The sequence below is a fragment of the Perca flavescens genome, chromosome 5, assembly GCF_004354835.1.
Source record: "Perca flavescens isolate YP-PL-M2 chromosome 5, PFLA_1.0, whole genome shotgun sequence".
NCBI classification, from domain to species: Eukaryota; Metazoa; Chordata; class Actinopteri; order Perciformes; family Percidae; genus Perca; species Perca flavescens.
Window position 1 is genome coordinate 16,546,680 of NC_041335.1, and position 27,441 is coordinate 16,574,120.

A 27,441-nucleotide genomic window follows, 5' to 3' on the forward strand; every position below is an offset into this window, starting at 1 on the left:
CTCTCTCAATATCTCTCTCTCTCTCTCTCTCTCTCTCTCTCTGTCTCTCTCACACACACACACACACACACACACACAGCTCCTCCACTCACTACTACTTCTCAGCTGCCAGTTCTACCAATTACATTTTCTTATAACTTATAATAAATAAGTCCCCTGAAAAGTTACAAAACACTCTTTAATATACAAAACTGTCAACACTTCAGTGATAATGAGCACATTACAATTAGCAAATAAAAACACAAATTCAAAATTTCAAATATTTCCTTGTGGCATCTGTCAACCACCACCTCTCTTTCTGCTGTCTTTCACTTCATTTGCTTGTTCAGCCAGCTTCTCAGATTCTCTAGGTTTCTCTCAAACCAGCGAACATTTTTCTGCACGTTGTCCAGGGCAACCTGAGTAGCTCTCAGCTGAGACGCCTGCTCTTTGATGGACTCAAAAAACAACTGCACCTGAGAATCAAACACACATATATTAACAAAAACACAAAGATGCCTAATTGAAAATTAAACCAATTTCAGCTAAAGGACCTATCGCAGGTCCTTCATTCCAGCAGCAGTCAGACTCTTTAATACAACATTATAATGTAGCACTGCTAGCTGATTCTGCTACATGAGCCATCACTGGACAATATTCTGCATTATCCATATTTATTTATTTATTACTCTGTGTCACCTCCTACTGTGCAATATGTCATATGTCAAGGAATTTACCCAGTGTGGGATTAATATAGTCTATTTTATCTTATCTTATCTTAAAGTCACCATTATGTTTGCAACAAGACAGGCACACATTTGCTGATGCTTGTGGTTTTATAGATATTGCACTATTTTACAACTGAAGACACTTAGAATTCTGTAGAGTAGTACAAATGCAAGGGCAAAACAGGTTGGGTTTTGGTTAGGTTTTGGTTTTAACATCACTGTCACTATCCTGCTCATATTGCCAATGCCAGCCAATGCCAATAGCATGTTGAAATATTGGTTATCTCTAAATTGCCTAGTTCAAGATATAGGATATTTACTTCAGTGAGTTCCTCTGGAGATGAAAACTGGCCTGTGGTGCCAATGATGATGTTTCTAATACAAAATGAGCCCAACTGGAACCTACAGAGCAGAAAGACAACAGAAAGGACACTCATAGATTAATATAATTTCCTACATATACACACACTGTGATTTAGGGCGGTCATAGTCTCGCATTGCCCTACCTATCTCCTTAGCGCTGTGGGGCGGGCATAGTTGTGGAATCAACTACCCATGGTGTTGCTTATGGTAAAATCATGTCCTTATTATATCATAACCTTGTCACTTGTTATTGAACAGCATGGAAGCCACTAAAAAGGCAGGTCTTAGTGTTGTACACAAAGTTTTTGCATCCAACTCAGAACACCAGCTTAATGAGTAAAAGGCACTTTTTACTCAGTGTATATACTGGGTAAGATATTATTTGTATGCTTTAAAAAGGTATGAAAAAAGATAGAATTTTCATAGCATCATTCATTCCTTATCTGACTTATATTGTCATTCACAATGCCTCCATTATGTTGTACTAACTTTTGAACTAGTGTGTCCCAGTTCTTTTTGACAAAGTTCCAGGCAAGGTGATGTCCTCTCGGGTTTCTGGCCACCATCAGAATGAGAGTGGACAGGTCCTGGGATCGAATCACCTTACCTTCAAGACCCAACTCCAGCAGTCTGCAATGCAAAAACACAATATAACCTACTCTATTAGTGCCACATTATCTGTCATCACTTGAAGAGCCTTCATTGAACATTGTTAAGCATATCTGTAACATAGCACAGAATAAATATTGGATATCTTTTGGCTCCAGTTCTTTGATACAATACCCAATGTTTGCCACATGGTGGCGGCATTAACTGTGTGAAATATGTATTAGTGAGGAAATGTACCTGTGTAGTTTGTTTGTGTCTCTGCTGCAGGTCAAGGCAAACAGGATTTTGCTTTTTTCTGCTGCAGAGAGGGAGATGTTGTATGTATGTAAGAGTGAAGCCCAGCCGTGGTCATCCTGAGCTCCAACTGCAAACACTGTCTCTGCCACGTCAGTTGGCAAGCTAGAAACAGAGACATGCACAACAGAGACATAATAAAATATAAAATGATACGGTACTATTACAGCACAGCAAAGGGAATAGCTGCTGTTTATGTGAATCATATCAGCGGTTGTTGACTGATAATGTGTGTTAAAATATAATTTAGACAGACATACTTGAGTGTACCGTTGGACTGAAGCCAGTCTTTGAAGCTCTGATGTGCCTTTTCCAGACAGGGAGGGTCATCCAGGTAGCAAGCAAGTGACAGGACCTCTGACCTCAGTCGTCGCTCAGACACAGAGCCCCTGTCGGTCCATGTCTGCTGGTCAATGACCGCACGGAAAAATCGCAGGATGTACATCTGCACACAGAGAAACAGCATCTCATTAACTTAAACTGCATTTCGTATTGACATTGGCATAAATATCAATCTAAATGTGTACTCTGGTCTTCTTACCCCCAGGCTGCTTGTTACATCAAACTCATTCCTTTTCTCAATCATCCGGTAGAAGGCCTCTAGATAGCCCAGTCCTTCGAGGAGAGGCACATTGTGTGTCTCCAATTGCAGGTAACCAATCAGGTCTAAGCCTTGATTGAGCGGCAGATGACCTGCCCTTTGGAGACATACAAGAATATTTAAAAGGTTAGGTGTTATTTAAGGTGGGACAATTAAAGCCGTTTTGTTTATGTCACTGTCTGTCTTGTTGTCTCACACAAACCCACAAACACACACACACACACACAGATGCTTACGTGACCAATTGAAAGGCGTTGTGTATCAAGTGAGTCCTGTCTTTGTAGCTCAGAGCAGTGTGGTTTTCCTTCAGTAGTTTTGCCATCTCGTCCCAACCACCGTCCTCGTAATGAACCACATAATAGCCTGTCATGTCAGTGTTTACTTTCACCCAGCTGACTTCCTCTCCTATATGTATACTGTCTAAATGAGACATAAACAGCAAAAGAGAGGATAGAAAACAATATAATGGCATAGCAAAAGTGAAGATATGCATGAATTATATTTAGCATATTCTCTCTTCCCGGTTACCTGTGAGTGTGGTCATCAGGTGTCTGTGGATGGTGTTGGAAGCATCCGTCTTGTATGTCAGAGGGATATGCCACAGGAAACTAGACAAGAAAAGAGAGTATCATTTTAAAATGTAAAACCTCAAATTTAAACCCAAGTGATGTCAGATTAAAGGTATAAATGGGCGTGTCGCTGCAATGACAAAAACACAGAGTGGAAGAGCAAAGTACAGTGTTATTAGAAAAGTAAACTAAATAGTACAAAAAAAACTGTACAAGTGCATGCTCACCCCTGTTGCAATGTGGACCAGAGAGTGTCAGAAGGCAGCACTGTCCTCAGAAAGCGGTCCTGTCTAAGCAGCAGACGAGGCCCCTTCCTAGTTACAGTTACCAGAGGAATACCTTTCTGCAGAGTCCACGTGTTCATCATGGCTGTCAGGTTCAAGTGTTCCCCTGCAAACAGGTACTGTAGGAGACAATCTGTGATTAATGCAACCACGTCCCAAGGTTGTGTGATAGAGGTCAGTGAGTTTATATTTTAACTCACTGCATTCTTGGAGGCCTGGCTTCTGCTGTAACAATGTTTTCCTGAGATGAAGTCCTCCTCGGAGCATGTCTGGAAAACAACAACAAAATTCACATGTACATTACGGCTTACCATTGTACTGTATATCATGATGTTTAAAAATTTGAAATCTTCCTACCTTCAAGGCAGCGGTTTAATTAAATTCCAATTAAATTCTGTACAATATAGTACAATTAACTATGAGAGACTTTAAACGTGCTTGAGATGGGTAATCCATCACAATGGACACCATGTCTGCTTTAATTTTTGTCAATGTTTTGTTATCCATGCATAGCACAGTGTATTCTTTTAAAATCAATTACAATTTAATTTCTGGCAAAAGATAACATAACTTTGATGGCTATAAAACAGACATACTGTTCATTTTGATTAATTACTTACTTTATGCAACTTTTAAGTATCAGCAAAATGGATTTATGCACCACAACGAAATGAATGGGAAACAATGACTGAGGAGGGAAAACAATTCAAAAATCTAAAACACTACAGCATCTAATATGAAATGTTTAGCAAACTATACCAGATTGTACCAAAAAAAAAAGATGTATTAATTGATTTACAAAAAGATATCAAAGGACTACATAGTAAAATAATGTAATTTGTGTTTGTACATTGGCTAGGCTGTCCCACAGGTCCTGGTTGTGTGCATTTCTGTAGCTGTATTTGCGGAGGTATCGTACTATCCCCCGCTGGAACACATCATCTGTCAGAAAGTGTCGCAGCATGTGCAGGACACATGCTCCCTGGTGGGAAAGAGAAAAAATCTTTATTTAATTAATGAGCCATGACAAGTTATGCTGTAGGTTGGCTTCAAAGAAGTTTGAATGTTAGTCATAAATTTGAAAAAGATTAGATTTTCTGTCACGTTATCATAATAAAGAGATTGATAGTTATGCAGTCACAAGTGTGTGTTTAGAGGCTAGTCAGAAGTGAGTTACAGAAATATGTTTTCTTGACTATATTTGTTGTGACTATATTTTATGTATCCCTGATTTTTTAGTTAATACATTTCCACAGATAATATACTCATAATGAATTGCCATTATCAGATGAGTAACCTATTTTGTGACTGAAGGTGCAACACACGTATGAGACTGAAAGCATACTTTGTCATAGGAGACTGTGTCAAACATCTGTTTGATCTGAGTGGGGTTCTCGGCTGGGCTGGATATTGGCCGGGAAGAGTTCAACGAATCATGACCAACTGCTGAAAAACAAGTGTGCAGAAGATATTCCTCCTGCAAGAATGTGCAAAGAACGGTATCATCAGTACTAGGCTTAATATGAATTTACCACTATTAATCAATTAAGTTGATTCTCAGAGTAAACAAAGCACGTACCACTTTGAGGTCAGGGTAGGTGGCCTCGACTGAAATGTACTCCATGTATCTGGCAAATCCTTCATTCAGCCAGATATCGTTCCACCACTCCATGGTCACCAAGTTACCAAACCACTGCAGGCAAGACATGTCATGATTTGACTATTCAAGCCAAAGAAACACTTAATCCTGTATGTCATTAAAGTACACTCTCACCTGATGGGCGAGCTCATGGCCGATCACCATAGTGACCCAGAGTTTATCAGAAATGGAGGATGTGAGGGGATCAAAGAGAAGGCTGGTCTCTCTGTAGGTGGTCAGACCCCAGTTCTCCATTGCACCAGACTGGAAGTCTGGGATGGCTATAAGATCTGAGAGAGGGAAAACACAGGTGAGGGTACAGAAAGTGGCAGGGTAAAGACGGGAAATGACAATGTGTGAAAAGTAGTTTCAGGAAAACTGAACAAAGGTTACCTTGTTTGGGTAGAGGATAGCGAATGTTGAAATACTCCTCGTAAAAGTCTAGCATTTTGACAGCAACCTCCAGGGCGTAGCTGGTTTGCAGCCATTTCTCAGGGGCAGCATAGATGGACACCTACAGACACAAACCAGTGCAATAAACAAAAACAAAAATGTGTCCCTGAGAAAGAAATATTGGTGGCAAGAAATAAAGAGATTTAAATATCACCAGGGGAACACACCTGCACCCCAGAAGAGGTTGTTGCAGAGATAGATTTAAAGTCACAGATGACAAAAGCTACGAGGTATGTGCTCATCTTTACACTTGCATCAAACTGGTCTTCAAGCAGGCCATCGTTTATTTCAACTGTCTTGATCTGAAATACACAAAGAATTTATTGCAGCCATTTTTCACACACATTTGAACATGTGTGATAACTAGCATGCATGCAACACTCACTACAGGCATATTGGAAAGGGAAATGTACTCTGGACTCCTCCTGATCCGTATGGAGAAGTTGGCCTTGAAGCTCGGCTCATCAAAACACGGGAATGCCATCCGAGCACTCGTGGGCTCAAAGTGAGTTGAAGCTAAGGTTCTGAAAAGTGGATCAGTGGATACTTTTTGTATTGAATAGACAGTAGACTATTGAACTGTAGTTGAAACCCCCAGTAAGATCTTTTATTGTGAAACAATGTATCTGGTCTTACCTGGTCTCTCCGGTCCTGGTTCTGTAGTTGCTCCTATAGAAGCCATAGAAACCGTCGGCAAGTTCTGCCCCAAACTCAATATACAGAAAGTACTTTTGCCCACTGCTGAGCACCCTGGGAGAGAAAATGCCAATCTGCTCATGGGAAGGGTTATGAAGAACTGGAAGAACCTAGAACAGGAGTAGATGGAAAGAAGTTGGGTCTATTGTAGGTAACATTGACAAATAAGCTGTAATAATAACTGCTCTGTATTTCCTACCTGGTCAGACAGATGAGCAAGGTTCTGGTCCACTATGGTGGCCTTGGAGATCTGCAGACCCTTGCTGTGTAATACAACCCAGTTTGTATTGTTCTGGACATCAATCTGGATCTGTACTGAGCCAGTGAAACTGAGACTTGTGAGGTTGGGGTGCAGGAGGAGGTGATAGTGAAGAGGAATGATGTACCTGAGATAAAGAAACATGTTTTAATCTATGAATCAAAAGATAGAGGTCTTGTTCATTACTTGGATACAGCTGTTAAAAAACTAGCAAGAAGGGTACCTTGGCAGACGAAGACGGCTCCAAGGGAAGGATAGATTACTAGTACCCAAAGAAGACTGTTCTCCTGCAGGGTGAGGTGGGCTCGACGCCTGTTGTGAACGCTGGGTGGGCTGAGACCCAGCCAGAGACATGTGGAATAGAGACAGCACTATTATCTTAACCAGGACCATTGTAGAGGAAATGTCCTTTAACCACAGATTTTATTTTGTGTGACAGGCTGACAGGCTAGTATTGAACTTGGTCACATCCCAAACATGAAGAGCAATGAAGGATCGCCTGATATGAGTGTTGAATTCCTGCTGGGATGATTTGTCCAGATGTCACGCTATCAGAATATGGCTGAATCATAAATGTTGGGACTTTTTCTCTTAAACCTGAAAGACATAGAGAAGGATTAGAAACACACCAAATACATATGTTAGTGAAACATGTATACCACTGTTCTTAATGTGTTCTACTAGAGTCCAATCAAAAATGTTTACCACTAAAGTCTTCCGGCATTTTGGTTGTGGTTAAGGTTGCTATCTTCACTGTAAGCCCTTGGGCATACCTTTACTACAAGTGCTAATTGTTATCAATACCTCAAAATAATTCATCTCCCACAAATCATATTTTGCAATGTAGCAAATCTATATAATAAGTGTTTATGTTTTAGGGGGACAGTTTTGAATGAATTTTGTTGAGTGGTCGGTTCATTCGGGCAAACTGAGCTGCGTGTTTTAGGCCGTAAGCACAACCCAGCCTAAAGGAGACTCCAACATGTGACAAATAAACCACATGATTTTCCATGCGAACAAAACTAGATGAGGACACAGCTATAATAGAGAGGTGACAACAGCTGCAGGGGCATTACTGCAGTTCAAACCAGGCCGCATATGCAGTAGTTGTGCTGTACCATGTTGATTATGACAGATTATGTTAGTTACAACAGAAATGTAACTAATTGTGGACTATTGTTATAAAGTTACACTTAGCTAAAGTATTGTTCATCTTGTATCTGCTTGTTTTAACAGAAATCAATAAGCAATTAGTCAAACACATTTACCTCGATCATTTTAGCTTCATCATCCTTCCCTCCTGTTCCTGCTGCTGAGTTTCACTTTCTCTTATTAGCTCCCGCCCACTGCTGAAAAAACTGTGTGTGTGTGTGTGTGTGTGTGTGTGTGTGTGTGTGTGTGTGTGTGTGTGTGTGTGTGTGTGTGTGTGTGTGTGTGTGTGTGTGTGTGTGTGCGTGTGTGTGTGTGTGTGTGCAGGTGTACCCTACAAGAGTGTTGCCTAATGTTCTGGGTGTGTTGATATGATCAGTTTCTTACCTCAGATCTAACAGCCATATGCAGGTGTATCTCCAGTTGTTCAAATTACTCTACTGACTATCTACTGTCCACATTACTGTCCTGTACTGTCCTCAGTTTTCGCCCTCTTTATGAATGCAGATAAAGCCCACACTGTGTGTAAGAGCTCCCTTTCTCTCCCTCTGTGTGTGTGTGTGTGTGTGTGTGTGCGTGTGTGTATTGAGGGGGGGTGGGTTCATTGTTAGTTTAGGGTCACAACAATGTGACATGTCAATCCCCCATAATGCAATGCTCCTGGCAAATGCAAACGACATGTCCCCATTTCACACACTCACAAATACACAAGTGCGCACACACACATACACACACACACACACACACACACACACACACACACACGAACACACTCACACACACACACAAACACACAAATTCACACACACACAAAGAGAGAGAGAGAGAGAGAGAGAGAGAGAGAGAGAGAGAGAGAGAGGAGTCAGTTATTACTGAAGCAACTCTAACTATAAAGCAGACATGGCTGAGCCATCCAGGGGTCTATTTTACCTTCCCATCATCTATTTATGGACAGGTAAGAGCTTTCAATTTCTAACAAAATGATTATGGTGAATATTTTGAATCAACATGCAGGAAAATTCCACATTACTATTTGATGAAAATCATAAATATCCAAAATGTTGACTTCTCAGAGGGACTTTTTGTTTTTTTGTTTAAAACATGGCTACCATGTTTAGGTTTCTTCAGTGACTGATTCAATATTATTCATAAAGCCAAATATCACAAATGTACACTCTATACAGTACAACACCTCTATTCTTAGGTTTTTATAATATTAATAGTGGCCACTCATAGAGAAGTATTGACTCCTTCTACTGGAGTTACTACATTAAAATCACAAAGAGTGATAAGGTTTTTGAGGTTGCAGCACAAAAACAAACGATTGAAATATTATTTGTTTCATGAAGGATTTAATTATAAACTGTTACACACCAATATGTAACATGGTTTTTATTTAGATGTCCATGTTTGAAATTCTGTTCTTATAAGCTAACAGGTACAACTAATAGATACATTTTCAATACATGATTGCATTGTTGTGTTTGACCCAGTACATCGCCTTCTGTAAGATAGTTACAGACCAAGATCTCTCCGCATCCTTTTCATGTTGTCCTTCATCATCTTTTAGGAGGGGTAGAGGGTCATGTGCTGGCTTCTCTGGCCCCTCCAGTCCACCTGTCAGGGGAGAGGCTGGGCTGGACTCTGCTGGTCTGTGTGGTGAGTGACTTCAGGAGAGGCCACCTAGACGTCAGCTGGAGATCACCATCAGAAGGCCACATGTCCAGCTCACCATACAGCATTGCCGTAAACAGGAAGCTTCGTGGCAACAGCGTTGTGGCGATCCTCACAGTAGCAACCGGTGACTGGCCATCGTACAGTTGCTCTGTGAGTCACAGACGACACCCAAAAGTCACCAGGAGACACCACACCCCCTCATCAGGTAGGACTGCGGCTGATTATGATTTGGTCATCTCTTCTCACAAATAGAAGTTACATTTTATTTTACTTTTTGATAATTTCAGATCATAAAGACAAGATCTGCTATGAATATGAAGAGACAAAAGGTACACCTTGCAAACAATTAAAATCTCCCTGTGATTCGTACAAATGTTGTTTCTTATGTTGGTCTCTGTGGTTTGATCTCCAGATGTTGCTGTGTGGACAAACACAGTAATTGTCTTGGTTATGAGGCTGCTTCTCATGAAGATTATCGTCTTCAACACTTTGATGACCACTTACATTGTGATTAAGTGGTAAGAGGATGACTATATGTGTCTTAGTTGGACTGATGCGCCTTTATTGAGAAAATAACCAGGTTTTCACTAACCTTTATGGTGTTGTCTAACAGTGTGAAAATGTGTTTTATCCAACATATTAGGTAATTGTTTCTTACAATGTATTTGATTTTTCAGATGGTTGGAAGAGTTCTGATGTACCGTGTGGTCTTGAAAAGAAAACTAACCCAGAGAGGGGAACTCTATGTTGTCTGAATCTGCACAGTGAGGATTTTTTGCACTGGAAAAAGTTGAGCATAGTCGGCCCTTGAGGTTTCTGATTGGAATCTCATGAATTAAATGGCAAATGATCCACTTTCAGGATTACAGGAGTAGCAAATGCTTCCATTTTTTTGTCGCGCCCTTTTCAGCATTTTCTAATTGACATCCCAGGTGTTGCCGACTGTGGCAGTTGAAAAGAGATTGTGTCTGTGAGGCCAAACCTGGTATCTGATCAAAACCTAACCTCAGACAGATGGGTTGGTGCACATGCTGTTATATGCATATGTGTGTTTGTGAGATGATCTGTGTGTATTCTGTAATCCTCAATTCCTTGCATTACTAAACAAATAGTGGGGAGTTACAAATAAACATAATTTTATCTTTTTTAGGATGTTGTTTTGCTTTTTTATATTTCTGTTAAATGTGACATTAATAAACAAGATGTAAGCTTGGACCATTTTGACTTTATTGTTTTTTTAAATAAAACACTTGCACACAGTTTTTTCTTTTTTCTATGTTTTTTTGAGCACCTTGAGTAACACATTGACAAAGCAACAGAGCACCACTAAGTGGCAGTACAATCACATCTGACATTTTTTTAAATTATTATCCAACAGCAAGAATATGGAGCTTTACTTCCTCTACAGGACACTACGTTCATAAATAAGTTAAGTATTTCAATATTGACCAGTCACTCTTCATCAAACTGACACTCACACATGATGTAAGAGATCACATTTCCAAAAACTGATATTAAGCTGATTATGGCCAACCAAATGGGGCATAATTATACAGAATGCTACATCTTAAAAAAGCTCATAGTCTTGACATGTCTATCAGGTATCAAATAGCATACATTTCCCACAACACACTGCTGAAGCTGACGGTGTAGAGTTCTCAGTGATTTGCCGAGTTTACGCGTATCCCAGTAAGGAGCAGCTTATCAATTCTGGCAGTAGGAGTAAAACAGTCTACCGGAGCAACATTAAAAACAGGGGAGAGAGTGTGAGGAGGAGACAAGTGCTGGTTTGGTGGTGAGTTGTGACATCCTTTTAACATAAAACCATACATTATCGGTCTTTGGCTCAAATTAAAACAACAAAGAATTCAGAGAGCAACATACATGAGCCGGTATCATCACAGCCTCTTGGCAAAAAGGTGGGAATAACTCTGACATGATTCTCAGAGGAAATAAAAACACATCCAAGCATGTCACCAACTGGCAATAGAAAAAAAAAACACTGACGCACCCCACACACACACACACACACACACACACACACACACTTTCATACACAATCGCACATATTTGAAATCAGGACTGAAAAAAAACAAGAAATTCATACAGCAACAAAATAGTACTGATGGCATCTGCTGTGACACTATTCACAATACATTCAAAAGGGAACAACTCACATTGACTGACTTAAAATGAGACGCTGAGTAAAATCAGCTATTGGAAGAATGATGCATTTAGCAAAAATGGCAGCTCCTTTTGTTTATCAGACTTTTACTTTGAAAGGATAAAAAAATCAATTGATGGATGATCTCCACAACTTGAGCCATTGGAGACTGTCATGGAGGACACTAAGTGAGAAGAAGAAACACTGATGTGGATTTGTTATAACAACAACAAAAAAACTAAATAAAGTGCTTCTGTTAAATCAAACATCCTCTGTCTGAGGTATCAAAGAAAAAATCACATCAAATGACACAAAAAATGAACTCCACGCCATTACACTTTGCACTGAAGACAAGCTATTTACAGTTTGGAGTGTATATCCACACACTCTATTCACTCACACAGGTACGTTTGTGTCATTGTCAAGTGTCAAGACAGATTGCGAAAGCCAACATCACATCACCTGTGTTATTCCGCAGAGGGCTGATTCTGCCTGGTAAGATGCAGTTAGTGTTGCCATCTCTGGTGCTAAAAAGTTCACAGTAATTGTCCAGACTGCTGTTTCCTCTGAACATGAGAGAGGAATCAGTGCTCAGTATCAGTGCTTAGCAAAAATCTGCCCAAACTCTCTCTCTAGTGCACACACATAGGCCTACACAAGCCTCCCACTCCCGCTCTTACATCAATACTACGCTCAGAGCACACAGCAGGAGCAGAGCTAGCCGCATTATAGGTTGAGAATCAGAGAGTAAGGTGGAGGTGGCAGAGCCGCGGGGGTAGATCCTCCATCTATCCCGGTGTGGATGGAGACTCTCCATGTCCTTCAGGGCGCTGTACGCCGCCATTGTGAAGTTAGCATCGCCGGTGGTGAGGAGATCAAACACGCAGGAGTGAAAGTAAATGTCCTGCACCTCCAGCTGCTCCCTGCAGCGTTCCTTCGCCCCCTCGACACTGAAAACCTGCGCGGCACCGTAGTGGGATGCTTGTGTTTGTGAGGAGTAGCTGGGCCGACGCAGCTGCTGAAGCTGCAGGCCGAGCACAGGAGGGGTGAGGGGCAGGGGAAGATGCCCTGCCTGGTCGATGCGTTCTCCGCCGGGGCAGCCATTCAGACAGAGCTGCAGGTCCTGGGTGGCATCGTAGGCCTGAGCCAGCTCCTCTGGGATCCGCACCGCCAATGTCAGGTAGTGGCCTAGCTGGCGAACAATTACAGTTACACCTATGTAGCCAGCGTGCAGCTCCACGTGGTGCCCCGGGCTGCGCTCAGAGATCCACAGAGCCCGGACTTTACCAGTTGCACCTTCTGCACCAGCAGAAATGTGGATAGGGTCTCCGCTGCTTATGGTTCCATCATCAAAGGCAGCAGGGAGGTTGTCTGTGACGGCCTGGTAGACCCTCTGGTCTGTACAACCCTCATAGGGCTTGAAGATGATGGTGATCTATAGAGAGGGAGAGAAAGAGACATTCACAATTACAAACTCAATTCATCAGATATAGGACAAAGACAACTTTAATCAAAGAGATGAGAAGAGCTATAACAATGAGTCAATTAATCATAGTTAACTGATTTATCATTCAAATAAATATCTTTATTGAGTATCTTTCGGTTGGACAAAATTGAGACAAGGTAAATCTCTCTCCCCCACACACACACTCACAAATAGTAACATTCACCCATTACACAGGTTATTAACTCTCATCGCACAACATTTGAGAAATGACTAAATTACTTTTCAACAACTTGTAATTTGACACAGCTATGCAAACATGCTGACACATGCACACACACAGGGCTCAGTGGTAAGTGGAGGCAGTGGATACAGGGGTGTGGTGTGAGCATTACGGTTAGCACTCGCATCATAGTTCCGGAGAATAGCTGCATTGTTCACATGACAGCTGTGAGGAATGAGGCATGGCAGGCCATTAAGCCTGGAGGGCTGTGTGTGTGTGTGTGTGTGTGTGTCTATAATAATCATGACTAATAACTTGCCCCACCTCTGACACAAGGTCAAACCTTCAGCTCCGCATTTGCTTAATGTGTGTGTGTGTGTGTGTGTGTGTGTGTGTGTGTGTGTGTGTGTGTGTGTGTGTGTGTGTGTGTGTGTGAGAGAAAGAGAGTGTGTGTGTGTGTGTGTGTGTGTGTGTGTGTGTGTGTGTTTATGTCAATGTGTGCATGACTAAGTGTATGCATAGGTGTGTATGTTTTAATAATTAAAGCTATCGACTAAGCTAGAGAGGGCAGCTCATCAGGGGAAATATCAACATAGCTTCTTTAACACTACAAAGATCACCTTGTGTGGCTCGCCATCCATTTGGTGGTGTGGGTGTGTGATGTATTTTTGTCATAAAGGGATAAGGCCCCTTAACACACATAGTGCTTTAAGCTGAGTGCAAGGAGTGCCACTTATGAGACACACAACCACACACACACACACACACACACACACACACACACACACACACACACACACACACACACACACACACAAATACTTGCAAACACACACATGAGTAAACAGTGGGTCCTTTCACACATCTCATTCCATGTTATTAGAGGTCAGGCTATATGCAGCCATTAACCAAGTTAGGTTTCCAACACTGCTTCAGTCACAAGAGATAGTCACAAGATCGGGCTGCTTTCCTCACACCTGTGAGTCTGAGGGAGCGAGAGACACATTGAACGAGACAGAAAGAGAGAGAAAAGTAGCAGGGAGAGCAAGTACGTTTTCTAGCCTCACATTAATAAGATTTCTTACACTGAAGCACAGAAAGAAAAAATAAGCAATTAAGAGTTCATTATAGAAAATGTTTCTCTCTCTAACACACACACTCACTCAATCACACACACACACGTGCACACACACACACACACACACACACACAAATAAACTAGATTACGCCAGCTGCCTTCACTTAGGAAACTCTTTCAGCCTTAATAACAGCAAATTAGAACTCAAAAGCTCATTTCTCTCTGCTTCCTGCTTTATAAAGGTTCTCTTCTCACCTTATTAGTTGCTGTGGCACTGGAGCCAGGTACCACGGGAACATTAGTGACCTGTACTGACAGATAGTCATTATCGATAAGAGGCCACGCCCCCTCCACCTTGCAAGTCTGGAAGCTGTCCTTAAACGTCCTCAGGTGTGGGTCCCCAAACAGCCCGCAGAACAGATAAACAGGCCGAGAGTGGCCCTGGCTGTGGCCGTGAGCGTGGGAATGTGTGTGTGCATGCATGTGGGAGTGGGAGTGAGCATGCTGAGTGCGACTGTGGTAGTTGCAAGGTTCGTGCTGAACTTCAGGGTACGAGGAGGATGTGGGCCCGTCTCTGGAGCAGTTCCTCTGGCTCATGAGGTCGGAGATGCCCAGAAGAGCAGAGTGGAAGACAAGGTTCCCACGGCAGGACTTAGCTGTCCTCTGGGTGCAGGCCGAGTATGCACGTAAAGCTTTGCAAAACTCAGTGTGAAAGCCATCCACGGCCGGCGTCAGGTGGTAGGTAAGGGAGACGAAGTCGGTGGTGCACTTCTGTATACGGCACTGAGGGATGGCCACCTGGCACTGACCTGGAGAGGACAGAGAGCAGAAATGTTGTTAGCAGAGTGATATCATTACAGGAACTGCCCTAACAGCCTTAAAGATTATCACTCATCTGATAATGTGGGTATGTACTACACTGAGAAAAATGCAAAGCTCATGTGCACACAGAAGACTATTAAGGTTACTTTGAACTTAAACACACAATGCTACCGGCCTGTTACAATCCAACGTAATAAAATCGGAAAAAGAACCGTCCACTAGTTAAAAGTCTTGATGAATCACTAGTGCCGCTCTGTGAGTGTAATAAACCTTAAGTGTAATAAACCAAAGAGCAGCCAGAGAGAAAAGATAAAGAACGTTTTCCCACAAGGAGTGAGATAATACTGCTTATATAGCCATGGAGCACATAACAATACAAGGTGTGCTATGTACACAAACATACTACCATGACTTTGTGAAGCTTATAATGTTCCATTTTTGTTGAGGGTATTGTATTTGTGATCCTGTGTAGCTTTAGCAGATAAAATACACAATCAGAAATGTTTATTTAGTTTATTAGATATAACTTCATGTTTGTTTGCAGCTATGAGCAACAGAGCAGGCTGAAGTAAGGTAATGCATCCAAAAGACTGATTATTCGGTCCCTGTTTACCCATTAGGAACAAATTTCTTGGTCCAAAATTGTCCCTGATGTTTTATCTGTTGCTATATTTCTGAATGTAACAAGGGTCAAACCAGCCTTTTATATCATAGATCATCAGAGAGAGAGGGAGTTAGAGCGAGAGAGAGATTAGAGACCAGACCTAATGCATCAGCCACAGCGTTCTCCCATTAGATTAGGCCAGAGAGAGGCTCTGCAGTGTATGGGCAGCTGCACACACACACACAAATAGCTATCTTAGAAAGAATGCTGCTTGTGCTTTCGTTAAATGCTTACTAGGGCTGCACGATATTAGGAAAATATCTAATTGCGATTATTTTGACTGATATTGCGACTGCAATATGATTCATGATATTGGAGGGAATGATCATTTTTGTATCATTATTCTCATTTTCTTTGAAAAATATATTTTTTAAAAGATTGAAGTGTGATTTTTTGCAAGGATCTGTACCAAACAAAGATTTTTTCTTTAGTCTGTAGGATACGATTTTTAAGCCAGGATGTCTCTGCAGCACCACAATATTTTATTTTAGAATGGTTTGGAACATATTTTGCCTTTAACAAATATTTCGCCCCCCTGCAATTTGGATATTGCACTAGTTCATATTGCGATTTCGATAAAATTACGTTGTTGCAAAAATTGATGTATGTTGCAGCCCTAATGCACACAGTCAGTGATCTTCAGATGGTGCTATGATCTTCTAATGGCCAAGCAAAAGCAGAAAGTGCATGGTTTTTATTCCCTTAATGTCACACCATCACTTCAAAACCACTTACACATAAACACACAGAAGCAAACAGCACATTCCAGCTCTTCTTTGTACATTTATTTCATTTTGGGGCATGAAGGAGTCGGGCAACACCATTTGGGGGCAGTAGTGATCTGAGTTTTAGAAATCAAGGTGCAGGTACGGACCCCCACTCACACCCCGCTTTAGAATCTCTCTCCTGCCTGTTAAATACTGACACCAACCCACAGACCCACAGACCCACACACACACACACACACACACACACAGGCTGCCGTCCATGCCAACAACCACTGTACAGACAGTCTGAGTACTGAGGACACATTGTGTCTTTGACTGGCGCACCAACAGCCTCCTTCTTTCCCTCCTATCTGCCCCGCAGTACCTAAATACCGCTCCCAATCTAATCAGAGCGGGTTTATTCTCTTTCGAAGGGGTATCAGAATCATGAGCTGCTCTAAAAACACACAAAAGAACTCATTCACTGACATTTTCCCAGCAGGGTGACGTAGCAGAGAAGAGAGTCGGCCCTGTAACTGAAGGACTTGAGTTCAAACTACTGACTTATATAAAGGTTAAAACCTCTCTGACAACAAGCATCTACTGAAGTTTCACACCAGCTGACCCTGCACTGCCTCCCTGTGCATGCATCACACACACAAAAAGGGGATTTTCATGAGATGATTAATAATAATAAAGCACAATTTTAATATTTTTGCTCTTCAAGGCTTCCAGTATGATCTCCCTTTTGTAAAGCCATACTCCTAAGCCTTCCTTATAAACACGCATAGCTGTACTTTCAAAAGAAAATCCAATCTATGCATATAAATAAACAATTTGTGGTAAGTCGAGTTGAGGTGATGAATACTGAATTGACTTGAAAATAGTGTTAAGAAGAGAATAAAGAACTCCTCATGTGAGGAGCTGATGCACAAAGGCTGTTCAACACATCCAGAGCCTGGTTTGTTTCATCCCCTGTGGTGAGTATCTAATATAGACACAATAAAACAGCCAGCAATGCCCACAGCACTCCTTCCATGTCCTACCACAATATAAACCTCTCTTTATCACTCCATCCCCCACTCCCGGGTCTCATCTCTTCTTTTCTCTCAATATTTTTCCAGCTCAAATCATTTCCCTCCATCAGCATTGTTCTGATATAGCCATATTCTTTCCTGTTTACAGCCATCGCAGTCTGATTCCCTGACCAGTCTCTCACTCCCGCATCCTGAGGCACCCTCTCCACCATCAGACAGAGGTCAAAAGATCCTCCATCTGAATCTCTCAGGCTCAGTTTAGCGATTCTTTGTCTCCCTATCCGACAGCCTCCAACTTTTCTGATCTCCGGAGATCAGAAAAGGATCTACTGGGATCATCTCTCAGCCGAGGGAATAGCTTGTGAAGTGCTTATTGATCACCTTGTTGTGTGCACTTTCTCTCTCACTCTCTCTCTCTCTCACACACACACACACAGACACACACACACACACACACACACTGAGCTCAAATCACACAAACAGCCCTCCAAGCTTACAGATACAAAGCTTTACAGGAGCTCACTACAGCGTGCACTCTTTCTCCCTCTCGACCAGACACTCAGGAGTGGGAACAATAGTCAACAACTCAGACATTCCTACCACCCTGTCTAAACAGACACATGCTAATGGCTGGAGCGACAATGGAATATGTCTGAATGCCTTGAAATGTACAAGTTATAACAAATTAAACAACTGACTAAATATATGCACATTCTTTCCAGGTGACGCACGTGTAGCAGAAGGTGCCAAGAGGGTCTTTAATGTGAAGTGGGTCTCTCTGTTCCCACCAGGCTGCGTGCAGAGGCGGTTTTGTCCCGCTGCCTGAGCCGTGTTAAACTAATTACTGAAGGTGTGACTGCTCAACAGACAGCTGCCACAACAGCAGACCCCCTGCACACACAGCAACATTCACAGACTTGGCCCAAAAAATAAAGCTGGTTTCTGGAAAGAGGACATGAAAAATGCATCTGTGGTGATACATTTAAAACCAACACACACTGTGGTAAATAAGTGGATAGTAAAACATGACCTCTGTACAGCCACAGCCAAGGAGTCATATTATGTTTTAGTGTCAGTAATCCTTACAAACCACTTATTAACTTTTGGCTTTCTCTTCTTTTGTTTAATTCTTTGTTTTCTTATTCTGTCCAGCATGTGGCTAAGATTGGGATGTGGGACTTTCTGCTTTTGGTAATTAGAAGACAAACAACCACAAATACAAACACATTGCTGTTCAGAAAAGCATTATTTTTTTTTTTTTTTTCCTTAGAAGAATATACCTTGTGTAACTTAAATCACTTTCAAACCATCTCTTATGATGCATTTTATAAATGTGCACCATGCAACTGAACATAAAGTGTATTCCACAATAGGTTTAGTCTGATTTACAAAACAGTACAGCCCCGATTACTAACTTTTCAGATCAGATTTATACTCATAGATAGCCTAGTTTCTTTCGATATTGCTCTGAGGAAAGGTATCTGTTATATATGGACACGAGGAGAGATAGTCACCCTCTCTTCCCTTCTCTTCCCCTCCTCCATGAGCCATTAAGGGGCAGACAGGAGAATGACGGCCCAGGAGAGAGGAGGAGAAACTCGATCCGTGCTCAGACTGCTGCACTGCCGCTGGAGAGAGAGCCATTGTCAGGCAGCACTGGGCCCAACACAAGGATCGGAAACGCAATGATTACAAACGCCTAAAAACTAATAAAGTATGTCGGATTAAGACCTAATGCAACAGACTGACAATAAATGTTGTTACTGTGGTTGCAATTAGTGCAGCGCACAGCAATTAGTGCGAAATTGAATGACAAAGTGCGTGAAATGACAGATTAGTTGCGATCACGCTCGTTGTTGCGGCGTTGAAGTGTAGGCTAGTTAGTTACCTATGTGAGCACCGCAGCAGAGAGCGATGATCAGCAGCAGCAGTGGCCGGAAGCGGCGCACCAGAGACGGGGATGCGAGGCGCTCAGCCCCGCGGCAACAGCATCCGGCTCTCCCCATCCCCGTCCATGCAGGGCCAGGAGGGGAGAGTGGACGGACCTCCAAAGGGCAAGGAGGAGTAGTGTCCAGGCCTTCTCACTTCTTCTTGTTCTTGTTCTTCTTCTCCTTTTCCTTCTCCTTCTCCTTCTTCTGCCTCTTCTTCCTCACTCTTGTCTCCTTCCTCTCTTCCTCGGGTGCGCAGGGGCATTAAAACACAGCTGCTCCGCGGAATGCAGGGCGGAGGGGGTCGAAAGGCAAAGAGAGGAGGAAAACAAAGTACAAGGATAAGTCACTCCGACGACAGTTTTACTTTCCCCCTGTACAACATCCACACCGCACGTGATTTAAGTGCGCTCCCTCCGCGGTCGGACTTTCCCCTTGATTGTGATCACAGCGTGCTCTCCTCTCCCGTCCTAAACACGCACACTCACATCTCTCTCTTCCTCACCAGCCAGGCCGGGGTTTCTCCTCCACTCCTCCCCTTTCACTTTCTCCTCCTCCTCCTCTGCCCCTCCAACAAATCAATAGAGAATCAACCAAACCCTGCTGGCGGAAAACCCGCCTACCACGACTCTCACTCACAGAGAGAGAGAGAGGCAGACTACAAAATAATGAAGAGGCCGGAGATAAAAGTTGTAAAACGTTGGTAAGAAGCCAGTAAATCACTGTGTATACCGAAGAGAATAATGGGTTTCCGATGTAGCGCTGCCAAGCCAAGGTATTTTACTTGGCAAAGTGAAAGCTGATCACAAACCAGAGCCTAAGATAGGCCACGCATAGCGTATTTCTTCATGCGTTTTTCTTGTGTTTTCTCTCTAATAATATTAATAATAGGCTAATAACAATAATAATAATAATACTATTCCTATAATATAATAATAATAGTAACCCCTCCACCCGGACAACAAAAGGAAACTAAGCAAATTAGTTTTACCAGCTGTAATAGGCTAGTTATGAGCTAAACATTCCCAGAGAGATAAATAGCACAGACGCTGTCATGAATCTGTTTTCTTGTATACATTTGTTTGTTATTTAGGTATAAATGAAACGCCTTTTTCTAATTATTTGGGATGCTATGCACGCACATTTTGATCTTGAAATGATCACACTAAAAACAAAATAATACCATTCTGTGAAGAGTAAATGATGACTTGCAAATTGTAATGCCTGTCATAACTTTGAATGCAGGAAGTTCTCCACACTGCTATGGTTTTAATCTATTTCATCTTTTTATATGTTATTAATTGGTGGGTAATATACACTACCTAGTGGCTCCATGTCTCCATGCTTGTTTTTTGTTTTCTGATGAAACCCACTAAGCCTCACTTAAACCTCACATTTTTTACTTTATTCCAAATAACTTTGTTGTAGTTGGAAGGAGATGTGCACCAACTTTCCCTCTGTGGATTTTTTAAGATAAGTTTGCATTTCTGCTTACGTTATTGGCAAAAAGCTCACAATAGAGAACAGAACACAATGTGAAGGGAGCACCTCTGTAATATGAAGCAGTCCAGACAAAACAAAACTGTTCAAACTGTAACAGTCGTAAATCTGTAACGGTCAAAAGAACAAAACTGCAGAAGATACAATGTGAGACTTTATGTAAACACCCCAAGGCAATAATGACAAGACACTGCATAGACAGTGCAAAGGAGCCTACCTTTGCTATCACTATTGTTTCCTCCCCCTACAGCTATAATTCATAAATTAATAACTACACATGCTCTTTGTGGAGGCGGTGGAAATGCATTTGAAAATTTGTAATGCAAATATTTTTAACCTGACCCAAACTCCTTTTTCAACTAAAGATTATGGAGTTGGATAGGCTTCAAAGAAAGCACAGAGGTAGCTACAGTTCTAGATCATGTTTAGTGTGTCTTCAACAACTTATCTTCAACATGTTTTTAGTTGCTCGGTTTGTATTCTGTCAAGAGAGTAAGTGTGTTGAAGGTGTGCATGTGTCTGTGCAGAGCTGTATTCATCTGCTGCATTTTGCCTGACTGTGCCACACTGGCTTAACTTGTTTGCATGTGTACAGTATGTGCATTTGTGCATATTAAATGTGTGTGTGTGTGTGTGTGTGTGTGTGTGTGTGTGTGTGTGTGTGTGTGTGTTTGCGTGCGTGCGTGTGTGTGTGTGTGTGTGTGTGCTATGCAGCAAACAGAGCTTCACTGTGGCTGATATTTTATGTACCATGTGTCATAGCCGGATATTTTCACTCTAACATGACTCAACTACAGTGCGTACACCCACTGCGCTGTATGGTCACGGCCTCTCATTCCCCACTGATTGTGTCAGTAAAATAAACACACACAGTCATTATAAAGCTCATAAGGATATGACAGTAAGTGCGGCCAGAGGAGATGATGTGTGCAACTCAAACAAAATCTGATATTAGATTATATTAGCTTCCTGTTTGTGCCAGAAGCCTCTGATCTCACCAAGCAATGAAGAAGTCTGCATGTGTTTGTGTGTGTGTGTGTGTGCGTGCGTGCGTGTGTGTCAGTGAGTCAGAAAATCTTGTCAGATGTTGTATTATAGTGTATAAATGTGTATTTGTCCACTATCAAATAAAAGGCATATACATACCTTAATTTTAAAAAGGGAGTTTTTCCACCACTGTTGATGACTATTAAAATCATATGATCAAGGTTTTACAGTCAGCAGATCTCAACATAATAAAACCAATGTGTTGAACAGTGCCTGCACCACCATCATCAAAACCCCAAATAAGTTTGTTTTTCCTTTAATTTGCCACCCTGCTGTACATCCTGTCCAAATATTGGGACAGGAATTAAGCAAGCAGAGTTTTGACAGTTAAAACTGCCTCTCTGACCGACTTGCCACCTCTCTGCAGGATGAAGCACACTAGGTGAACATTTCATTTATGCCTACACCCCGAACACAGATTAGTTAATTCAATTACATGTGTGCATATGGTGCTATTCATCATGGCTAATTTCATATTTCATTCTAATCACACATCCGCCCACACACGAACCTTGATAACATATGACCCTATTCATGGAGTTTAATTCTATATTTCATACTAATTCATGTAATCAATTACACCGCAGCTGAGACCCGGGAGCACCCCCTTACACACACACACACACACACACACACACACACACACACACATCTTTACAGAGCTGCTCTGCTAGTCACACATGCATTCACACGCTGCGCCTCAGGCACAAAGACAGTCTGTCTCTGAACATCCAGCTTGTCTTCACGTTAACACCTCTGCCTCCCTTCTCCACTTCTACCTCTCTCCACCTGCCCCTCACCCCAACTCCGAACAGCCCGTCATTCAACAAATGGCTCTCGCAACTCTATGCACACCTGTGTATGCATGTGTGTGTGTGCGCCAGACTGTGTAAGTGTTGAGAGTTTTGCATTGTTGCAAACATGTCGAAGGCTGTGTTTATAGGAAAGGTAAGATGTTGCAATAAATCTTATCTGTTCGTCTCTCTCTCTCTCTCTCTCTCTCTCTCTCTCTCTCTCTCTCTCTCTCTCTCTCTCTCTCTCACTGTACTACTACTGCAGTAATACTACACTGTTAAAATACTCTGGGACATATAAAAGTAATGCATCAAAATTATTTTTAGGTCAAAGAACATAATAATTGAGTAACAAAAATGACTTAAATTCTCTAAAGTAAAATTACTGTAGAATGGTCTATGTCATAGTATTACTGTATATAAGGCTTATATTATTGGATTATCATTATACATGTAGTAATTTGTAAGATTAAGAGAAAAAACTCAACTTTTATTTCAAAAGAAGTGTAATTGTACTTTTATTTCAAAAGAAGTGTAATTGTTGTTTTGAAACAATTAAAGTGCATTGGAGCACTATAATGTGAAACTTTTAAAATTTGAAATAAATGAATGTGCATTACAGTAAAACTGGCACTGGTAGATTACTTTTTCACATAAAATAAGTCAAATGACTTGATAAGAAAGACATTTTTTGCAGTGAACAAATGCATCCTATGTTAAATGGGATCGTATTTTGTATGAAAAATGTAATTGGTAAAGTAACTAGTAACTACAGCTATTAAAAATAAAGTAAAAGTTCAATAATATTGAGTACATAGTTACATTCCAACACTGCACACATACTATATCCAGTTCTTCTCTCTCACTCCTTCTCAGTGCCAGCCACCACCACAACACACACACAAAAATCCCACACAACCCATTCCTGACTCACAGGTGAGTGGTAAAGGTCAGCGGGGACCACAGGTGTGTGTGTGTGTGTGTGTGTGTGTGTGTGTGTGTGTGTGTGTGTGTGTGTGTGTGTGTGTGTGTGTGTGTGTGTGTGTGAGTGTGTGTGTGAGTGTGTGTTTATATTCCTGATGTGAGACGATAACATAAAAGATAAAATCCAGGTATCAAAGCCTCTGGTAATGCAAGTGGAAACCCAATCCCATAATAGCCTGTTTGATAGCTGTTTCACTCCCCGCCAAACTCATGTTGTGTTTCACTTGAGTTGGCCTTATCAGACCTCCTGTGTCTGCACATTCATTTCACTGTTACAAAGAGAGGAGACTGAGGCTGGTTTCAGGTGCGTCGTGTCAGAGTGGAAAAGCGAGAGCACTCATCTCAGGGTCAGTTTATCTTTTGAAATGCTGAAGAGAAACGTAGCGTCATCAGAGAGCTCAGATCAGTGGGAGAGGATTCCAGAGAGGGAGATTATCACATTGATCCTTCTCTTCTTACACTCTCAGCCCCACTCTCTTTTTCCCCCAGACCAGCCCGCTGATGTGCATTGATTGACTGGTACTGACGTAAAGCCCAAATACTATCATGACACTCCAGTTAAAAATAGAAACAGAGGAGAGAAAATAGAACACATAATCATGATAGTGCTTTGTGTCCTTCCTCTCTTCTCTCTAATCGTGCTCCTCTCCTTCCTCCTCTTATCTCACCTGCTTGTTTTGCATACATAGAAGAAAGCAACTGCGACGTGTACTGTACTTTTTGAGGTACTTGTAAAAGAATGCATGCTACTTTCAACTTTCTGTTGTCAGATTTATGTAATTTTTACTCCCCTACATTTATTTGACAGCTATAATCACTGGTTACCTCACAGATTAGATTACGGACAAAACCTATGATGATTTTATAAAATATGATGCATTGCTCTGGATTAAACAGCTTAAAAATATACACTCAGTCACCAGTTTATTAGATATTAACCTGGCTAAATAAGACATAATTAATTTGTGTCCTATTTATCCTAATTTTGTTGTATTCTGTACAATGACAATACAGACTTTCTATTCTATTCTAAGTAAGACCTTTACTTGTAAATTAATATTTTCACATTGTGGTATTGCTACTTTTACTTGAGAAAAGGATCTGAATGTCAGGGACACTTTTCTCTTTTAACTGGAAAAGGTAAATGTATAATTCCTTGGGGGGGGGGGCACATACAGGTAACCTATTGTAAAGTGGATTATTTGCCACAAAGGGAGTCAAGTGTGAAGATATCTGAAATGATTAAACACGACCCATTTAAGAAATTGAAAAACAGATTGAACATTATTTTTCTATTGTCTCTTCATCATCTTTGTCTTTACCCTCTTCATCCCCTTCTTTATTTTCCTCATCTATCATTTCATCCTTCGTGTAAAAACATCTGAAGCACACACAGCTGCATCAGACAGCGCGGTGACAACGAAGCCTCTGTTTTCTCCACAAACACACACACACACACATAGAGCAGTAAGTAGGAACCAGCTGAAGGATGTAATAGGGCAAATGAGGATCATGGGGTTGCAGTTTGGTTTGGGTCAGGGTGAATGTTTGGCAGCTGTGAGACAAAGACACGCTATTAAAACGGCTCCCTTCGCGCCTCCAGCTTGCTCTGCAGTGAAACTTGTTTTGTCAGTCAATTTGCCAGTTAACATCGAGATAAATAAGCAAAAGCCTTGTGATTCTATCAACGTTCCTTCTGGGATAAGAGGTGTCTCTTTGTGTGTGCGTGAGTGCATAACTTCCAAAATCTGGGACATTTTCTACATGGTCAGATGATCAGACCATGCCTGATCATCTGACCATGTAGAAAATGTCCCAGATTTTTGTTAAATCTTTTTCTTAATTGTTAATGTAGTTGGCTTTCTATGCATGTACTTTAATTACATTACACACACATCTCCCTTTCTCTTTTTCTCTCTCTCAGACACACAAGCAGGTTACTTTGTTAATGTGCTGCATTTTCCACACACGCGAACACATATACACACACACACACACACACACACACACACACACACACACACACACACACACACACACACACACACACACACACACACACACACAGAAAAGGTATGGGCATCTATAAATCACTCACACTCCGGAGCCATATGCTCATACCTGTCTTTGAGGAGGAAGCCCAAACACAGGTGAGCCTCTCACATTCCAGCAGCCCGCAACCTGACAGGTATACAGATGAGAGAAAGAGAGAGAGAGAGAGAGAGAGAGAGAGAGAGAGAGAGAAAGAGAGAGAGAGATTTTAGCCAGGTTAATATTCAAATGCATAAATTGTAACTGTAATTGTCAAAACAAAATGTAAATGAATGTGTGTTTTGAACCCCAAACTGTTTAATTATAATGTTTAATGTTTAATGTTTAATTAATTATTAGGAGTTGGATCGAGATAAACAGTAGGCTAGGCTAGGTAGCACTAATCTTCCAGTCAGGTGCCATAAAGGTGCTGTAATGAAAAGAGAGACAGTCAAACCCCAAACGGTATGGGAAAAAATTGCTGAAAATGTGATGGAAATTAGGCATTTATGTTTGTTTCATGTATTTTAGAGGAACGTTACAGTCTCCTCATCGCTCCAAACTGATTTTTGTGTGCCAACATTTTCGTTGCTTCAGTGGACGTCTAAGCCACTATGCTTCATATAGGCTACTTCATGATTAATTTGTCTGTTTCAATTGCACTTTGTCGCATTTTGTTTTTATCAATTTTACCAACTTCTCCAAATCAGCTACACGTAAAAACTTTTTTGTGATGTTTTGAGGGTTCCTTTATGCGCACATTCAAAATGTGCATGAAACAGGTGGATAGAAAAACCTATTGACAGAGAGAGAGAGTGAGCTCACAACCCCTCTCGCTCTCCTACATCCAGCTGTGAGTGCCTCCCTCTCTTCTCCTCCCCCTCTCCTTCCCTCTCTTCCCCTTGGGATAGAGTGCTCACAGAGTGGCAGATGGGTGGAATGCATAATACATAGACTATTTGGGGGGCTGGGTGTGTGTGTGTGTGTGTGTGTGTGTGTGTGTGTGTGTGTGTGTGTGTGTGTGTGTGTGTGTGTGTGTGTGTGTGTGTGTGTGTGTCTGTGTCTGTGCGTGCGTGCGTGCATGCATGCTTGTGTGTGTGTGTGTGTGTGTGTGTAGTTAGTCCACGGGGAGTAGGCTGTGGAGTCATTATAGATCTAATGGTTGTGTTTTAGACGCTGCGCCGTGCCAATCTCATTTGAAGTGCAAAAGGCAAATGAGTGTGAAGCGTTTCATTACTCATGCTCTGTGTGTGCACGCTCCCCCTCGGTTCATGCGAGGCAACAGATCAGTGATGCAGTCACAACTTTTTAACCAACATGTGAGATATATATGTATGGGAGTGTGTGTGTGTGTTCACATTAAAGCATGTGTATTTTGAAGGACGTTTAAGGTGGATGCTAGACCGAGTGAATTTGAATCTTTTGTTCTCCACAGTTGTGGTTCTTCTGCCTCCCTGCTCATGTAGACCAACTTTATTTCCCTAATTACTGTGATTATAGCAAGATGAGGCCTATGTATCATAATGTTGTGTAATTAGCACTCAGTTGTGAACTAACAAGGCCTCCTCAGGCATAGGTAATGGATTTTGGATAGACAAGCTGAGCTGAGGCATGACTAATACAGCATGGGTAAGTATAATTAAAGCCTCCTCGCTGGAATAAGGTTCCTTCTCACACACGGCTGAAGTTGGAGAAACAAAGCATCAGACGGCACTGTT

The 27,441-nt window shown here is 41.6% G+C and overlaps 2 protein-coding genes across 2 annotated transcripts in view; both read right to left on the reverse strand.

The window, feature by feature from the left end:
• Window positions 1-157: 157 nt before the first annotated feature.
• Window positions 158-7,814, reverse strand: erap2 (endoplasmic reticulum aminopeptidase 2). Its single transcript, XM_028577277.1, has 21 exons — window positions 7,743-7,814; window positions 6,698-7,071; window positions 6,415-6,601; window positions 6,156-6,325; window positions 5,905-6,043; window positions 5,687-5,821; window positions 5,460-5,580; window positions 5,202-5,356; window positions 5,007-5,120; window positions 4,773-4,904; window positions 4,278-4,409; window positions 3,628-3,696; window positions 3,371-3,546; window positions 3,103-3,182; window positions 2,811-2,994; window positions 2,515-2,671; window positions 2,234-2,418; window positions 1,917-2,078; window positions 1,560-1,700; window positions 1,028-1,109; window positions 158-455 (listed from the first exon to the last, which is right to left on the reverse strand). Exons 2-21 carry the CDS (start codon window positions 6,865-6,867, stop codon window positions 309-311), a joined length of 2,838 nt encoding a protein of 945 aa, XP_028433078.1. The 5' UTR covers window positions 6,868-7,071; window positions 7,743-7,814; the 3' UTR covers window positions 158-308.
• Window positions 7,815-10,530: 2,716 nt separating this feature from the next.
• The window catches only part of rgmb (repulsive guidance molecule BMP co-receptor b), a 75,871-nt gene continuing 58,960 nt past the window's right edge, over window positions 10,531-27,441 (reverse strand). The window contains exons 4-7 of the mRNA XM_028578119.1: window positions 25,814-25,873; window positions 19,328-19,642; window positions 14,465-15,018; window positions 10,531-12,899 (exon numbers count right to left, since the gene is read on the reverse strand). Of these exons, the coding sequence (XP_028433920.1) occupies window positions 12,141-12,899; window positions 14,465-15,018; window positions 19,328-19,445 (1,431 nt within the window). The 5' untranslated portion in view covers window positions 19,446-19,642; window positions 25,814-25,873 and the 3' untranslated portion in view covers window positions 10,531-12,140. The remainder of the gene's footprint in view (window positions 12,900-14,464; window positions 15,019-19,327; window positions 19,643-25,813; window positions 25,874-27,441) is intronic.

Excerpts from the sequence above, each read along its gene's own strand:
- erap2 (XM_028577277.1), bottom strand. The coding sequence starts at position 6,867 with ATGGTCCTGGTTAAGATAATAGTGCTGTCTCTATTCCACATGTCTCTG. Across the intron at positions 6,326-6,414 it reads TTGCTCATCTGTCTGACCAG|GTTCTTCCAGTTCTTCATAA; the intron begins GTAGGAAATACA and ends CTCCTGTTCTAG. Across the intron at positions 6,044-6,155 it reads ACCAGGACCGGAGAGACCAG|AACCTTAGCTTCAACTCACT; the intron begins GTAAGACCAGAT and ends TCCACTTTTCAG.